At 51.7% G+C, this 18,393-nt stretch overlaps 1 protein-coding gene across 2 annotated transcripts in view; it reads left to right on the forward strand.

Moving 5' to 3' along the window:
* KCTD16 (potassium channel tetramerization domain containing 16) overlaps positions 1-17,363 on the forward strand; it is a 58,380-nt gene extending 41,017 nt beyond the window's left edge. For both annotated transcript variants that reach the window (XM_054168347.1, XM_054168346.1), the window contains exon 3: positions 15,092-17,363. In XM_054168347.1, coding sequence (XP_054024322.1) covers positions 15,092-15,543 — 452 coding nt within the window. In that variant the 3' untranslated portion in view covers positions 15,544-17,363. The remainder of the gene's footprint in view (positions 1-15,091) is intronic.
* The last annotated feature ends 1,030 nt before the right edge of the window (positions 17,364-18,393 follow it).

Below are 18,393 nucleotides of genomic sequence, written 5' to 3' on the forward strand. Positions count from 1 at the left end.
GTGAGGCACAGAGGTGGCCTGCCAGATGTCCACCTGTGTTTGGGTCTCTGCACCAAGGATAATATGTGCAGAGGTGAGACACAGCTGAGGTGTGGAGCAGGATGGAGTTGGTCCATCTGGACTCCCCTTTACTCTATGGCAGGCCATGTTCAGTGTGTCCATGGACAGGTGGGATATTTAGTGGCCATCAGGCAGAACGTGGTGACTGCACCATGGACTGGAGCACCTCCCCTATGGGAACAGGCTGCAAGAGCAGGGGTTGTTCAGCTTGGAGAAGAAAAGGCTCCAGGAGACCTTCTGGTGGCCTTCCAGTACCTGAAGAGGACTACAGGAGAGCTGGGGAGGGACTTTTTACAAGTGATAGGACAAGAGGGAACGGCTTTAGCTGAAGGAGGGAAGACTTAGACTGAAGATTAGGAAGAAATTCTCTCCAGTGAAGGTGGGGACACTGGAACAGCTTGCCCAGGTAGGTTGCCCCCTCCCAGGAGGTGTTCAAGGCCAGGTCTGAGCAATCTGGCCCAGTGGAAGGTGTCCCTACCCATGTCAGGGAGATTGGAACTGGGTGTTCTTTAAGGTCCCTTCCAACCCCAACCATTGTTTGATTCTGTGATACCTTGACCCCACCGTGGCCATCCCAGTGAGTCCGGCTGGGATGCTCGCCCGTGCTGGGATCTGTTGCATCAGGCTAATTGGAGAACAAGGCTCATTGCTGTTACAATCATTCTCAGTGTCAAATATTTTATAGTTAATTTGAGCACAGGAGGCTTTCTCCACTGCTGGTTAGGGCTTTGAAGTTAAATTGCAGCTTCATCAGCTGCATGATAAATCGCTTCACGGAATTTCCCAGATGTTTGACAATTAAGTTGATATTTTCCTGCAAGAACCTCAGGCTCATTGCCCTGATGGGAGCTGGAAAATCTCTCACACTTTACTAGGAATTTAAGCTTCTCTCTCAGCAGCTCCAAGCCCAGCTCCTGCTGCCTGGGTATGTCAGAGGTGGGCAGAGGAAGGTCCAGCTCCAAGCCCAGCTCCTGCTCCCTGGGTATGTCAGAGGTGGGCAGAGGAAGGTCCTGCTGAAGCTGTGTGTGGTGCCTGCAGAAGCAGGAGGCAGCTCCTGGAGATGGGCTGATGCTCAGGCTCAGATCACAACTGATTTCAATTTCAAAGCAGCTCAGACCTACTGGCTGGGAGCTGGGATCTGCTTCCAGGGGACTTTCTGTCGCTGATGAGGGATCTCTTCTCTGAGCCCTCTGTTTTGAGTGTGGCTGAGTCCTCCCACTGCTGCAGAGTGACATCATTGCCTTGACAAGTTAGTTGTCTTCTGAAGAGTCATTGGGGTGACTTTAAGGGCATGTTTGATCCTTGTAGAATCAGCCTGAGAGAGAAAAATCTTGTTCCAGGTGAGAATCTCAATGTTGCCAACCAGCTCATGATGGAGAAATGAAAACCAGTGAAATAAATACTCCTGGGTGCTTCTCAGGGCCATGGGAAGCAGCTCAGGGTGGTTGCAGATGAAGTGCAGGGCAGGTGCCTGCTTGCACTGGGCAGGGCTATTGCTGGCTGCAAACTGGGGCTGTGCTGGAGCGTGGAACTCTGGGGACCTGGTGTGAGCTGCAGGTTCCTTCCTCACCCACTGTGATGGGCAGTGCCTGGCAGCAGCACAGAGAGGGTGGAGGATGAAGTATCAGGCTCCAAAGAAACTGGTCCCTCCTAGTGCAGGCTGCTGTGCACCACAGGGAGAGCAGCTCTGCTGCAACAACTGAGCCTGGTGGCCCTAACGTCACTAATCACCTTGCTTTGATTAGTTTGTATGTTGCCTTTTGGCTAGGAGTGCCTTAAAACTTGATTGTCCTTAGGGAAGACATCAGGATTCAGACAGGGGATTGATCCAGAGTGCAGTGCTGGTTGGCTTGGAGCAGGCACAAAGCTCAGAGATACTTCTGTACTTGGATGGCTGCTGGATCTGCCCTTGGCTTGTGGGCAGGGACACGGGTTGAAGGGCAAGCAGGTGTTGCTGTGCCAGTCCTGTTGCAAGGCCTTGGTCAGAGCTTTGGACAGAGCTTTTTGTTTCCTGCACAAACCCTGGTACTGAGCTGGGTGGGCAGATGCAGCAATGACACAAAGAGCTGAGGTGGGCCCCAGGAACCCCAGGCTTCGGCTGCTGGATCGGTGTCATCCCGGTGTGTGCTCATTAGTGGACTTGCTGTGGTTGTACAGGGTCCTGCTTTAGGGTCACTGAATGACTGTGTACACAGGCTGTGAGTGACAGGATTCTGGTGGTGCTGGTGCTCCTCAGTGGTGCAGAGCAAGCAGAGTAAGTGACTTGCTCATCCTGCCAGCCAAGCTCTTCAGCCATTCCTTCTGCTGGAGGACCTGACCCACTTCCACACCCCCTGGTGATAGTGCATGACCTGGACTTTACAATTCAACCCTTTATTAACAATGGACTGGGAGAGGGCTGAGTAAGGTGCTGAACCAGGGCTGGTTTGTTAACAGGGTGCTGTTTAGTAGGACTGTTTAGAAGGGCTTGTAGGGATAGGATGAGGGACAGTGGTTTGAAACTGGAGCAGGGGACATTTAGGTTGGACATTTGGAGGAAGATCTTTACAATGAGGGTGGTGAGACACTGCAACAGGTTGCCCAGTGAGGTGGTGGAGGTCCAGTCCCTGTAGACAATCAAGAAGCTCTTCACAATGAGGGTGGTGAGATGCTGGAACAAGTTGCTTAGGGATGTGGTTGAGGCCCCATCCCTGGAGCCATTCAAGATGTGACTTGATGTGGCCCTGGACAGCCTGCTCTGGTTGGAGGTGTCCCTGCTGACTGCAGCAGGGTTGGACAAGAGGATCTTTGAGGGTCCTTTCTAACCCAGTGCAATCTGTGAATCTGCTTGTGGTGCTCTGAGCTCAGCTCCTGGCTGAGGTTAAGCAGGCAACGCCAGTGCCGCTGCCTCTTCCTCTCGTGTGCGTGTTGAGCCGTTATGGAGCATGACTGCACAGTTCCTCACTGTAAGGGAGTGGGGCAGAGCTGGGGTTCAAGGAGGAGGAGGAGGAAGCCCAGCCCTGGCTGAGGACTTGCTTTCCATGCTAATTTCCTTTCCCTAAGAGGCAGCTGGGTGAGTGCTGCCAGGCTGGCATGGCAGCACGTGCCTGTCAGGGCAGGCATACGGCTGGGATCTGCTTTTAGCTGCCTGCACAAGCTGCTTGCAGCAGAAGACTGAAGATTGGTCCCTTTGGGCTTGTCTCCGTGACACTCCAGACGTGCTGTGGGCTCTCACAGCCTCACCAGCCAGCGCAGCTCTGAGCTGGCTTTGCTCTTCCCAGGAGCCTGATGGCTGCCTGTATCGTGTGGCTTCTCCTTCATCCACCACCAAGATCAGGGAATCCCAGAATCCCAGAATGGTGGAGATTGAGTCCCCTCTGGAGATTGAGTCCAACCCCCCTGCTCAAGCAGAGGCACCCACAGCAGCTTGGCCAGCATCACAGTGACCAGGTGGGTTTGGAAGCTCTCCAGAGAAGGAAACTCCACAACCTCTCTGGGCAGCCTGCTCCAGGCAGAGGCACCCTCACACAAAAGACATTTCCTCCTCACAGCAAAGAAATTTCTCCCTCACTCTTTTGGATGTGTGCTGGTGCAGGGATGGAGGAGCTGGGAGTATTTCTGTAGGTGCAGAGCAGGAGGGTGCTGGGTGTGTGTGTGGGAAGCTGGTGCCAGCACCACAGAGCTGGGATTCCCACTGGCTCTGCTTCACATGCTGGGGTTTTTTTTCATCAGCCCCAGTGCTCTCTCCAGTGCTTTCATAACTGTTCCAGCAAAACCATCAATATTTAAAGAGGCTGCAGCCACTCATTTCCAGAACTCCCTGATGCAAGCAGCAGCAAGCTCCAAGCACAAGCCTGTGGATACCACAGAATCAGAGAATGGTTTGGGTTGAAAGGGACCTCAAAGATCATCTAGTTCCAACCCCCCTGGCATGGGCAGGAACACCTTCCACTAGCCCAGGTTGCAGAATAGAATAGGGATGGGATAGGGTAGGGTAGGGTAGGGTAGGGTAGGGTAGGGTAGGGTAGGGTAGGGTAGGGTAGGGTAGGGTAGGGTAGGGTGGGATAGGATAGGATCGGATAGGACAGGACAGGACAGGACAGGATAGGATAGGATAGGATAGGATAGGATAGGATAGAATAGACCAGACCAGACCAGACCAGGTTGGAAGAGACCTTCAAGATCATTGAGTCCAACCTATCATCCAACACCACCTAATCAACTAAACCATGGCACCAAGCACCCTATCAAGTCTCGTCCTAAACACCTCCACCCTGGCCTTGGTCACCTCCAGGGAGGGGGCATCCACAGCCTCCCTGGGCAACCTGTTCCAGTGTCTCCCCACCCTCACTGGAAAGAATTTCTTCCTAATCTCCAGTCTAAATCTGCCCTCTTCCAGCTTCAATCCAAGCTCAAATCCTCCTCAGGATGGATTTGACTCTTATGATGTATAATCCAAACTGATGACACCAGAAAACATACATTAGCCCAATAACCATCCCATAAATATGTATTTGCACTGGAGTGGACAAATATATATGTGCTGAATGATTTATTGTTATTATTTTAGGGTTGTTTTTTTTAAAGGCAAAATAAATCCACAAGATGAATTATTCAGTGATTAATATTTGACCAGCTGCAATGTGTGCAGAGTTACTGGGATGTGTTTGTAGACCCAAACTGGCTGGGTAGGACAGAGCCTCTGGGCAATATTTTCACAGCTGCTAAATATTAAGAGCCCATTGGTCATGAGCACCAAGGCTCCATAAATCATCTGGGCTCCTAAAGGGGCCTTGAAGCAGAAGTAAATTACACTGCTGCTTGTTTTATGGCCCTTGTACACAGTGAGGGAGGGATAAAAAGGCTCAGTGTGTATGTGGGAGTGTGGCTCTGCACTGGGGTTGGGATTTGTGAAGCATTCCAGATGACAAACTCTCTGCACTAAGTGGGAGTTTGGCTGGAAGCGGCATGTGTTGTGGTGGAGCAGTTCCCTGCCCCATCCCATGGGCTGCAAGGGTCTTGGGGTCCTCTCTGCCCACTGTCCCCACCCCAGCCCCACTGGGCACGCACTGCCCACCATTAATCATGGAATGCACTGGGTTGGAAGGGACCTTTAGAGGTCATCTGGTCCAACATCTGCATCTAGAGCAGGTTGTGCAGAGCCCCACCAAGCCTGGCCTTGGATGTTTCCAGGGATGGGGCTTCCAATACCTTCCTGGGCAACTTGTTCCAGTGTTCCAGCACCCTCAGAGTAGAGAAGTTCCTCCTAATGTCCAATCTACATCCACCCTGCTCTAGTTTCAAACCATCACCCCTTGTGCTACTGCTACACACCCTTCTAAGGTCCCTCAGCCATGAGCTGTCCCAACCAGAGTGAGGGTCCACGGCAGGAAGGCTGGAACTAGGTGGTCTTTGAGGCCCCTTCCAACCCAAACCATTCTATGAATCAGGTGCAGTCTGCTTCTCCTTGTGCCTGTCTCCTCCTCACTTTCCAATGGGAGAATTCTCTGCCTGGCTGTGTTCCAGCTCACCCCTCCACCCCTCAGCTATGCTTTGTTTAGTTTTCCAACTCTCAACCTCCCTCACTGCAGCTTTCACTTGGATTTACATCCATGAAGCACGTTCACAGCTGTTAACTGCCTCATGTTCTGCAGTCACCTGTCTGAAGGCTATGTCCCCTTCTGCAGAGTGCCTTCCTTGAAGTCAGAAGTGATGAGACAGGTTGGCCTTTGGTTGTTTTCTACCTTTATTCATTGTTCACTGCAAAACCCAGCAAGCCTTGTGTGTTTCATTCATGCAGACTCTGCCTGCTGGAGCTTCCAAGTGACCTACATAGCGAGCTGGCTGCCAGGGAGCTGCTGTCCCTGCCAGGCTGCTGCCATGGCTCAGCGCTCCCCTCACCCCTTTCCAGTCCCTTGGCTTCACAGAAGAGCAAACCTTGTGATCTCAGAGCATTTAAGAGTGGCCAGGCACGGGTAGCTTAATTGGCCTGGAAGCTGGTGCTGAAAACACTTGAAATAAACTGCTGGATTGGATTATTTTGATTTTAAAGCAGCATCTGGAGGGGCTCCCACTGCAAGGGTTTATTTGATACCCAAGTGCTTTGCTCTGGATGCTCAAAGTGATAAACCAACCTCTTCATTTCCTAAAGTTCAATTCACCACTCAGAGGATAGAAAATAAACCAAGTTAAGCCACAGCAACGTCAAGAGCGAGATCCCAGGATTTAAGGCAAAGCCTACTGTTGCTGGGGATGCTCCTCACAGAACCCAAATTTATCTCTGCAGAGCAGGAGGAGGCTGCTTTGTGAGGCTGAGACGGGGAGAAAAAGGAAAACTTCTGGAGTGCCTTGAATAGAATAGAATAGAATAGAATAGAATAGAATAGAATAGAATAGACCAGACCAGGTTGGAAAAGACCTTCAAGATCATCAAGTCCAACCTATCATCCAACACCACCTAATCAACTAAACCATGGCACCAAGCACCCCATCAAGTCTCCTGCTGAACACCTCCAGTGATGGTGACTCCACCACCTCCCCAGGCAGCACATTCCAATGAGCAATCACTCTCTCTATGAAGAATTTCTTCCTAACCTCCAGCCTAAACTTCCCCTGGGTCCTCTTGTTCTGGTGCTGGCCACCTGGGAGAAGAGCCCAGCCTCCACTTGTCTGCAACCTCCCTTCAGGTAGTTGTAGAGAGCAATAAGGTCACCCCTGAGCCTCCTCTTCTCCAGGCTAAGCAACCCCAGCTCCCTCAGTCTCTCCTCATAGGGCTTGTGTTCCAAACCCCTCACCAACTTCATTGTCCTTCTCTGGACACCTTCCAGCAAGTCAACATCCTTCCTAAAGTGAGGGGCCTAGAACTGGACACAGGACTCAAGGTGTGGCCTAACCACATATGTCACAAAACCCAGGGTCTGCCCCTGCAGGAAGGGATGCCCAGTGGTCCCAGAGGCAGCATCCAGGCCCTGGCTGAGGGTTTGGACATCCCTGCTCTCTTCTGGCAGCAGCTGCCTTTGTCGTTCTCCAAATCATTAACAAACAGCAGCCTTGCAGGGCTGCTCCCCCAGCCAGCAGCCTTCATGTCCTGCTGCTCCTCAGAGCCCCAGAGTTTGCCTCCAGGCAGCTGAACCTCACTGGTGGGAGCAGGACTGGGCAGCATGAGGCTGAGCAGCAGGATGGGCTTGGGGCATGCAATGAACCACCATCACCCACCTCCCACACACCACACTCCACATAGGATCAGAGAATTGCTTCAGTTGGAAAAGCCCTCTTGAGATCATTGAGTCCAACCCTCAACCCAACACCACCATGGCCATTAAAACCATGTCCCCAAATGCCATGTCCACATTTCTTGAACACCTCCAGGGATGGGGACTCCACCACCTCCCTGGGCAGCCTGTTCCAATGCCTGACCACTCTTGCAGCAACAAAATTAGAACTCATGAACTCCAGAAAAGCTCTGGAGATATGAAGCTGTCATGTCAGCCTGTGTTGTTCCAATTAATTGCAATCTATTCCTAATTGAGAGCTATTTTAAGACTTGTCATTACTCTGAACATAATGCAGAGGAATTTGTGTGCTCCCCTTTACCCCCCCACAAATCACACTGGGGCAAAGAAATCCTAGGGAACAAAGGAGAACCAGGAGCCTGATTCCTGGTTTCCTTCTGCCTCTGCAGCAGATACAGTTCAATTATTCTAGCACCCTCTCAGCAAAGATGTTTCTCCTCCTGGTCAGGTAGAACCTCCTAGGTTCCAGCTTGTGCCCATTGCTCCTTGGTTCCAGGGTTGGGGACTTTGCCCTAGACTGGTCCAGGGTTGGCATCACAGTGTGGGCATGGCACTTGGGGACATGGTTTAATGGCCATAATGGTGCTGGGTTCATGGTTGGACTTGATGGCCTTAGAGGGCTTTTCCAGCCAAAACAGTTGTATGATTCACCACACATCCTGCTGCTCAGAGGATGTAGAGCACTGTGGCCACCACATTCCCCTAGCAGGATGCTGATGTGCTGGCCAGGCCCAGCTGCTCCTGCAGCAGAGGCAGCCACCACTGCTGTCTGCTTATGAGGTGGGCAATGCCTGAAGCTGAAGGGTTCTCCCAGGATCTGTTTTGTGGTTAAGACAAGCTCTGAGTAGCTCACCTGGAGCTTGTGTCTCCAGGCTAGGGCACAAGGACTCCAGGTAGAGTTAAAAATGTTTATTGCACAGCCAAGTGATGTCCAAAAGAAGAAAGCGACCATGGAAGAGGTTTCCCTTCTGTTCTGAAGTGGAAGGAGTCTGTAGAATAGAATTAGAATAGAATAGAATAGAATAGAATAGAATAGAATAGAATAGAATAGAATAGAATAGAATAGAAAAAACTAGGTTGGAAAAGACCTTTGAGATCATCGTGTCCAACCTATCACCCCACACTATCTAATCAACTAAACCATCTAATCAACTAACTATCTAATCAACTCACCAAGCACCCCATCAAGTCTCCTCCTAAACACCTCCAGTGATGGTGACTCCACCACCTCCCTGGGCATCTCATTCCCATGGCCAGTCTCTCTTTCTGTGAAGAACTTCTTCCTAACCTCCAGCCTAAACCTCCCCTGGTGCAGCCTGAGACTGTGTCCTCTTGTTCTGGTGCTGGTTGCCTGGGAGAAGAGGCCAACCCCTACCTAGCTACAACCTCCCTTCAGGTAGTTGTAGAGAGCCTCCTCTTCTCCAGGCTAAACAACCCCAGCTCCCTCAGCCTCTCCTCATAGGCTCCAAACCCCTCCCCAGCTTCGTTGCCCTTCTCTGGACACGTTCCAGCAAGTCAACATCTTTCCTAAACTGAGGAGCCCAGAACTGGACACAGGACTCAAGGCTTGGGGTCCAGCACAGCTTTCACAAATGGTCTGATACCCTCAGTGACCATGGCTGACCCATTTCTCTGGAGACTTTCCGTCCTTACCATGCTGCTGCTCACACTGTGTGCTTCTCCTTCCACTCAGAAGTTGAACCTCATCACGTGTTACTTCGAGAAAGAGCTGGAGATAAATATTTTGGCTCATTTCATCTGCCTTCTGCTTTCTTAACACCAGGTCTTGCATTTTCTCCACCATTTGGGGAGCTGATTTTTTGTTTTCAAACAAATCTGATGCTCCTACAGAAGTTCATTCTGAGAACTGAGTGTTGTGGGGATGATCAGAGGAGTGCTGGCAAAAGGAGAATGTGCTAGGAGGAGACTCCTGGTAATTGTATGTGATGGAGAGGGGCTGGCTGATGAACAAATTGCATTGGGTTGGAGGAGACCCTCAAAGGTCCTCTTGTCCAACCCTCCCTGCAGTCAGCAGGAACACCTTCCAATTGGAGGTGATCTAGTTGATCAGGCTGCCCAGGGCCACATTGAGTCTGATCTTGAATGTCTCCAGGGATGGGGCCTCAACAACATCCCTGGGCAACCTGTTCCTGTGTCTCACCACCCTCATTGTGAAGAACTTCTTCCTGATGTCCAACCTTAACCTACCCTGCTGCAGTTTCAAACCATTGCCCCTCATCCTATCCCCACAGGCCCTTCTAAACAGTCCCTCCCCAGCCTTCCTGTAGGTCCCCTTCAGATATTGAAGTGTAGCTCTAAGGTCTCCCTGGAGCCTTCTCTTCTCCAGAATGGACAGCCCCAACTCCCTTATCCTGTCCCTACAGGGAAGGTGCTCCAGCCCTCTGATCATCTTTGTGGCCTCCTCTGGATCCACCCCATCAGGTCCATGTTCTCCTTGTGTTGGGGGTCCCATAGCTGGACACAGGACTCCAGGTGAGGTCTCACCAGAGCAGAGCAGCAGAATCAGCTCTCTCCATCTACTGGCCACACTGCTTTTGATGCAGCCCAGGATGCCATTAGCCTTCTGGGCTGCAAGTGCCCATTGCTGACTCATGTCCAGCTTCTCATCCACCAGCACCTCCAAAGCATAGACAGAGAGCCCAAGGGAGAAGAGGTCTCATTTTTTGCACAAGTTCAGAATATTTCAATGGAAATAACTTCAAAACAACAACAAATTAAATTAGTGGAATGGACTGGAAGGCACAGGTATCTGCAGGGAGCAGCTCACAACAGCACCCAGGAGGGTAAAAAGTGGTTTTAGCTCCCTAATTGTGCCTGGCAGCAGCTGGTGCCTCCACTGCCTGCCTTCCTGCTGCCTTTGAGCACATGGCCCAGTTCAATCCAGTAACATTGCTGGCAAGTCCTCCCCTGGTTTTGTTTGCTTGCTGAAATGCTGCTGCAGATACTTGATCCTCAATGCAAAGAAACCCAGGGACTGTCCACGCTGCTGCCAGTGCTGATCCCACAGCCAGTTCCTCACCTGGCATCTGTCACTGCTCCTCAGCTTTACCTTGGTGATTTTATGGAGACAGGGGCACTTTCTGCTGATGCATTCAGCTGGAGTCCCAAGGCAGGAGGTATTTATTCAAACACCAATTAGACCTTGGTCTCTCATCAATCACAACACCTCTAATTCATGCATGGATGCAAGCCTCAGCTGAGGGCTGTGCATGGCTGAGTGATCTCAATCAGGCTGCCACTCTCCCAGCCTCACCTCAGCTCAGGCCTGCAGACAGGCAGGGCTGGGTTGGCCATGTGTGGGATTTTTAAAAGCTCCAACACTTCATACTTATTTTTTTGTTGCCTTGGAAGGAGGACACTTGCTTCACAAGGCTGGAAACAAAAGCAAGCATGGAGATGAGGTTGAAGCCAGGTGGGGGTTGGTTTCTTCTCTCAAGGAACAAGTGACAGGACAAGAGGAAATGTCCTCAAGCTCCCCCAGGGAAGGTTTAGGTTGGACATGAGGAACAACTTTTTACCCAAAAGGGTTGTCAAGCCCTGGAACAAGCTGCCCAGGGCAGTGATGGTATCCCAGTGCCTGGAGGGGTTTCAAAGCCATGGAGATGTGATGCTGAGGGACCTGGTTTAGTGGTAGCCTGGCAGTGCTGGGTTAGTGGTTGGACTCAATGACCTTAAAGGTCTCTTCCAACCAACATGATTCTGTGAGAGCATCAGTCCCACAAGCACTCAGGTGATGGGACACTCATGGGATGGAGGAGATGGGGGGCTGGCCAAGGGGTGGCCATGGAGGCTTCCTGGCTCAAGGTGGTGGCCACCCTGTTGTCACCTCCCTTGGCAGTGTTGTTCATTTCTTATCAAGTGGGGGTGAGTTGCTGCAGCTGGCCACAGCAGAAGAGATGAAGTGTGGAAGGAACAGCAAAACCTGAGGACTGTTGAGAGGATCAAGTCATGGGGACAAGGATAAAGGAATGTAAAATAGGACTTGTGGGCTGTTTATCCCCACCTTAGCTCTACAAAATCCAAAGCCTAGCTGAGAGGGACTCAGCTGGGGCTGGGGTCTGTGTGCCACTCCTCACAATAAAAGCTCTTGCTGGCTTGGCTTTGAGGTTCCTGTGCTAATTTGGTTTCACATCCTAACTTCTCCCTGGTGTTCTGCACACCGTCGATTCCTCCTCACAGGGATTTCCCATTCCCTTGGAATGTGTCTGCTGGGAAAGTGGGAGAGGGGAAGAGAAAGTCTGGCTGTCTGATGGTTTGTGTGTCAATTATACATCAGAGGCTTTGCTGCTTCTTCAGAAGCTTCTAATAATAATAATTATAATTAGGGCACTGGGAGAGAAATGTGCTGAGATCAGGGAGAAAAGCAGGAAAGCCAGGCCAGAATTAATTAGCCCCTTTTATCTAAGAATCTCAAAGCATTTAGACATTAATTAATGAATTCTGTGGTTACATTAGCATGATGTTGGGTTGCTGCTGGCATGGGAGCCACTCGCTGGGGCTCAGCACCCGTCCTGGCTCAGCCGTAGGTCCTGTGTGGGTTGGTGCTGCTGCAGATGCTTCCCTCTCACTGTGAAACAAAGAGAAATCATAGAATCATAGAATCAACAAGGTTGGAAAAGACCTCAAAGATCACCAAGTCCAACCTGTCACCCAACACCTCATGACTACTAGACTGTGGCACCAAGTGCCACGTCCAATCCCCTCTTGAACACCTCCAGGGATGGTGACTCCACCACCCCTGGGCAGCACATTCCAATGGCAAACAACTCTCTCTGTGAAGAACTTAAATATCCTTGTTTCTTCCCTCTGTCATTCTGTCTGTCACCCTGAGAGCACTCAAAACTGGGGTGAGAAGCCCTGTGCCCCGTGTAGCAGTGGGACTGAGTACATCTATGCTGCTGGGAGCTGTGCAAATCATGGAATGGTTTGGGCTGGAAGTGACCTTAAAGATCATCCAGTTTATTCACCATGGAAGCCATCAGTACAGGGTGCACAGGGGACATGCATCTTGTGGGCTCGTGGGGATCTGAAGGGGGCTACAAGAAAGGTGGGGAGGGACTTTTTACAAGGGCCTGTAGAGATAGGATGATGTATTTATCAAAAAGAAATGCCTTCTTCTTCCCATTCTCTGCAGAGAGCAGCAGATGTTCAGCTTGCAAATAGGAGCTGGTTGATTTGTACTGTCCCTGCTGCTGCAGGAGCTGCTGGGCCAGGCTCTTGCCTTTCCCAGGGCAATGGTTCGAAACTGGAACAGGGTAGATTCAGGTTGGACATTAGCAGCAAGTTCTTAACAATGAAAGTGGTGAAACACTGGAACAGGTTGCCCAGAGATGTGGGTGAGGCTACATCCCTGGAGACACTCAAGATTTGATGTGGCCCTGGGCAGCCTGCTCCAGTTGGAGGCATCCCTGCTGATTGCAGGGGGGTTGGACAAGATGACCTTTGAGGGTCTCTTCCAACCCAATGCAATCTGTGACTCTGTGAATTTGGAGATCTTTGCCCACCCACTGCAGCCATGCCCAGCACATTCAGAGCACCCAGTGCTGGATCCCAGTTCTCCTGCCAACCCAGTCCCAGCATAGCCCAGCTCTCTGAACCTCTCCAAACCCCATAGGTGTTGCCAGCACCCAAACCTCAGCTGCTTTTTGCAGTTCTGCCTCAGCAATGGATGAATTTCTGCCTCCCAGCTCACCCTGTGCCCAGCATTGGTGAATATTCATTAAGTGAAATTAGCATCTATTAGGTCCTAATTGACTTACAAAAGGCTTGGTTTGTGGTAATGAAGTATATACCCTAGATGTTCCTGATGACAGCTGGTGGTTCCTCATGACCTTGCAGCCATCCCTGACCAGGGTCTGGCCACTCCACAGGGGGTACAGGGAGCTGGATCCCTTCATCTTCCCCACAGGGGTGAGGAGGCATCTGTGAGCTGAGCGTGGGCTGAACATGAGCTCAGGTTTGCACAGCTCTGTTAGGTGCTGGCAGCAGTGGCCAGGGGCACCTCAGTGTCTGCTCTGATGTCTGATATTTGGTGTCTGATGGTATTTTGTATCTGATGATGTTTGGGGTTTGATATTTGGTGTCTGATGATGTTCAGTGCCTGATACTTGGTGTCCAGGCTGTTTGGGGGACTTGTGGCACATGCTGGAGATGTGTTCCTCGGCTGGACAAGCTCAGCCCTTTGCTATGGGATGTGGAGGGGCATTGGCTAAATGTCTCCAGGAATTTGCTGAGAAACCTGCCACACTCAGAGCAAAGCTGGGATGGAGAAGGAGGTCGCACAGCATGCTGATGGAAACTGACCTGGCCAGGAACCTTCTCCCTCCCAGAGCATTTGTCACCATTTTCCACATCCGTTGTGGTAGAGGAGCAGCAGAGGCAGTGGGAGCTCATGGTCGTGGTGCAGGAGCAGGTGAGCATCCCTAGTGCTGTTCACCAGGAGCCTGGGGACTAGAGGTGGCAAGCAGTGGGAAAGAGCTGCTGGCAGTAGTGAGTCTCGACAGATGTATTTCCTCTGTCAGCATCCACTGGGGAAAGGAACTGATCTGCAGGTGAGAAGAGAAGGACTCACCCCAGAGAGTGCGGAGGAAACAAGGCACGGAAGAGCAGCAGCTGCCCTGCTGCCAGCCAGAAGAACATTCCCTGCTCTCACCCAATTGCTCCTCATCCTCATTCCCTGCTCTGAGCTCTTGCCCCTGTGCCACTGCCAGAAATGCCAGAGTTCCATCCTGGCTCCAGGTCCCTGGTTCCCTGCCCTGGGTCAGAGCAGCGACTCTGTATCTGGTCCAAAGCTGCAAAGCTAAATTAGACATTTCTTGCTCTGGATAATGTTCCCAATCTGCCTGAGCTGGCAGTGAGAATTATGTTTTAGTGGGAAGATGGATGCTTCCAAGTGACATTTAAATCCATGATTATGGCAGTGGTTTGGGCAGGGAACAGTTGCTCCTGGTGCCAGCTCTGCTCTTTCTCATGGGTTGCTGCCTCTGGGCAGGGCTCCAGCTGAAGCACAAAGAATCCAACCACATACTGCATGAGTCAGGAAATCAATTCAGTAACTCAGGGGCTCTCATCCCCAGTTGGGAATGCAAATGAAGGACCATGTTCCCCAAAAGCCCCTGGTTTGGGCACGGCCATTTGTGGAGAAACCTCTTTGCTGTGCGTGTGTTGAAGCCCTGCAGCAGGCTGCCCAGAGAGGCTCACAGATTCACAGCTTAGGCATGGAAAACATGGACTTTGTTGTTTAGGTTGGACCTGAGGGACAATTTCTTTCCCTTGAGGGTTGTCAAGCCTTGGCCCAGGCTGCCCAGGGCAGGGGTGGAGTCCCCATCCCTGGAGGGGTTTCAGAGCTGGAGATGTGGTGCTGAGGGACCTGGCTCGGTGGTGACCTGGCAGTGCTGGGTCAGGGGTTGGACTTGATGATCTGAAAGGTCTTCTCCAACCTAAACTATTCCACATTCCTTTGATTTTTCTGAGCCATGAGAACAGTGTTCTCTGAACACTGTTTCACCATGAGGAACATCTCATTGTGTTGTGCTTAGCTTCATGCCACAGGAAAGCATGGCTCCTAGGGCCTGGGGTTCCCGTCTTGGTGTCACACATGGTGTAAGGCTGCTGTGTTCCTGCCTGCTCCTGGGAGTCTCTCAGGCAGCAGCAAGCCCTCAGGGGGTGAGCAGTGCCTCGGGGTGCTGGTGGGGGCTCAGAGCTGTAGGTAACCCCGGGGTGCTGTGTTCCTCTTGCAGGTGAACCCTCGCGATGGTCCTCCTCCCACTGCGACTGCTGCTGCAAGAATGGCAAAGGCGACAAGGAGGGGGAGAGCGGCACCTCCTGCAACGAGCTGTCCACCTCCAGCTGTGACAGCCAGTCTGAGGCCAGCTCCCCCCAGGAGACCGTCATCTGTGGCCCTGTCACCCGCCAGCCCAACATCCAGACTCTGGACCGCCCGGCCAAGAAGGGCCCAGTGCAGCTGCTGCAGCAGTCAGAGATCCGCAGGAAGAGCGACCTGCTGCGGACTCTCACCTCCGGCTCCAGGGAGTCCAACTCCAGCAAGAAAAAGGCAGTGAAGGAGAAGCTCTCCATTGAGGAGGAGCTGGAGAAGTGTATCCAGGATTTCCTCAAAATCAAAATCCCAGACAGGTTTCCGGAGAGGAAGCATCCCTGGCAATCCGAACTGCTGCGGAAGTACCACCTATAGGCTGAGGGTGGGCAGAGCACACGACCCCCCTGCCCTTAGAGAGAGATCCTAAGGGAAATGCCAATAATTCCCCCAAATAATTGTTTGTTAGGTCACAAAGCCAGGCCAGGCCCGTGTCTGTCGTGCTGCCTACTTCACCTCAACATTTCTAGCTGTAGTTAGGGACCTTTCCTCCCCGTGGTGGAAGCACAACGACAAATGCTTCTCGCTGTCGACTCCAAGTCTTACACGAGCTCAATACCTTAAGGGCACAACCAGATCTGTTCACCTCCGGCTGCTGCTGCTGCTGCTGCTGGTGGGACCATGAGCTGGCAGTGGCCTGGGCTTGGTGGCCTCTATGCCTTCTGCCTTCTCATTCACAGATTGCATCAGGTTGGAAGGGACCTTCCAAGGTCACCTTGTCCAACCGCCCTGGGAGGGACAAGCAGGGCTGCAAGGGCCGAGCTGTGCCGTGGCAGTGACCCTGCAGCAGGTGTAGATCTCTGTGTGCATATATATATATGTGTGTATATATCTGAGTGTATATATATGTGTATATATATAGCAATAGAGACTGCTGGCAGAGCTTCTGCCTCTCTCCTAACTGCACTTTCTCAGAAAAGAGCATTGTTTTTTTTAGCAGTCTGTGGATGTTCTGTTTCTTCTTCAGGTCTTTGAGGGTTGAACAGCAGAAAACCCAAACCCAGCTCACTGTCTCCCCCTCCCCCAGTGCTCCCTCTCTCCTCTTCTCCCCCCTTTCCCTTTCCTCTAAATGCATCTCAGTGGGGCTGCACTGCCAGCAGCAGAATCTCCTTCTGGTCTTGATGATCTTGTCCCCTCCGTGTCCTCCCCTTGCCTCATGTTGTGTTTCTCAAAGCTCTCTGGTGCCAGTGGGTTAAATGCATGATGATCCCAGTTGGAAGCCTGTAGGAATTAGATTGGAGATGAGGAACAATTTGTTTCCTGCAGGAGTGGTGAGGCACTGGAACAGGCTGCCCAGGGAGGTGGTGGAGTCACCATCCCTGGAGGTGTTCAAGAAACCTGTGGCCATGGCACTTGGGGACATGGTTTAGTGGCCATGGAGGTGTTGGGTTGATGGCTGGTCTGCATGATCTTAGAGAGCTTTTCCAACCCAAACAATTCTATGGTTCCATGAGTCTATAAATTCTCCCAAGGTGGGGTGTGGTGGAAGTAGAGTGGGTTTTTTGGTGAGGATGGTGATGACTGATGTCTGCAGGCTTGCCTGGCATGTGTGGCCTCAACAGGGCAAGCAGGCCCTGGGCCCTGTCCATCACATAAGCAAACACAAGTAATGTCCCACCTGATAAGCCCCATTTGATGCTTTGACTGGTGGGGAATCAGTTGCAGGAGGAGGGGGGCAGAGTTTCAGGAGGAAATGCAGACCCCAGAAGGAGATGCCCATGTTCCCTCCTACAGGTGCCCATCTCAGTGTTGGTCCTGTCTGCTGCCAGTGCCAGAACATCACTCAGCAAAGTGTGCCATGATTCCATGTTGGGAAAGGCTGATCCTACCTGGATCAGAGTCAGGGTCCCACAGCCCCCCAGGACATGGGAGCTCAGGGAAGGGGATGAGTTGGTCTTGTGGGGTGCAGCATGATGGCGTGTCTGGCATGCTGCACAAGCCCAGCAGCAAGGACCACAGAGTGACCAGGAGCAAGTGCTGGCAGGTGGGCCCAGGGCAGATGAGCCATGGAAGGTAATGGGAACGTGAGTTGCCCCTGGTGACCTATTTTGGCTCGAGCTGGGGACAAAGCAGCAGGAGAATTAGAGATAAATTGTTTTCTAAAAGCACAAGAAGAAAGAGATTTATTATATATATATATATATATATATGTTTAAGAAAAATATGTCAGTGTCAGTGCTGGTAACAAAGCCCTTTGATTCTGACTCATTTAGCATCTTGCAGGTGCCAGGGCTTCCCTCCTCTTGCATTTCAGAGAGTCCCATGGGACATGATGTCCAGCATGCCCAGATTATTTCTGTGGATCCTCATTCAGTTTCAGCAAGGTGGTGTCTTTGTGCTTCCAGGGCTCCACACACCTGGCTGGGACGTTCCTGTCTGGCCAGAAGGACCATGAGGTCTGCAGGAGCACACACGATTCATGCCCACTGCTCAGCTGCAGGCACTGTGCAGTGCTTCCTGGTGAGGATCCAAGTTCTACCAGCAAAAAGAGAAGCAATACTGGTCCAGAGTGACCCATAATCATGAGCTGGCTGTAGAGAGAGGGGAAACCCTCCCAGCAATACATCTGCCAGCCTCTGGAGAACAGGGCTTGGATGTAGCAGCTCAGCATCATCTCTGCTGAGGCTCCACAGAGAGAAAGGAACCGTATCTCATGGTGAAAAGCAGCCAAGGTAATGCAGGGTGAGGACTGGGAAATAGAGGCTCTGGTCTGGGAAGTGCTGGGCTCAGGAAGGAATCTCAGCATTTCCAAGGATCAGGCTCTAGGAGTCATTCAGCTTCTGAGACATTGGCCCACACTGGAGCTCGGGCATGGTGATTGTGCATCTTGAGAGGCACACAGCCCCATGGAGCCCAAAGCGCTGCACAGGCTTTGGCTCCTCCTAGCTAATTGTTGCTTAGTTCCTAACATTTTCCTTTTCCTATTTAACATTCCCTGCATCACTTTCCCCTACTCCAGCACCAAGCAGAGCAGAACTGGGGGCAGACAGGGTTTTCTCTTGGGATTTCCAGCTGGGTTTGCAGTTTGGGGTGGGTCAGATCTTCTCCTGGGCTGCAGGCTGCAGCTAAACCTTGTTTTTCCCACCACACAGCTTCCCCCCCTCTCTCTTTTTAATATCCCAGATATTTGGGCTCTCGAATGCATGTTCCAGGGTGGGAGGAGAGGCC

Source organism: Dryobates pubescens, chromosome 16 (genome assembly GCF_014839835.1).
Source record: "Dryobates pubescens isolate bDryPub1 chromosome 16, bDryPub1.pri, whole genome shotgun sequence".
Classification (NCBI taxonomy): domain Eukaryota; kingdom Metazoa; phylum Chordata; class Aves; order Piciformes; family Picidae; genus Dryobates; species Dryobates pubescens.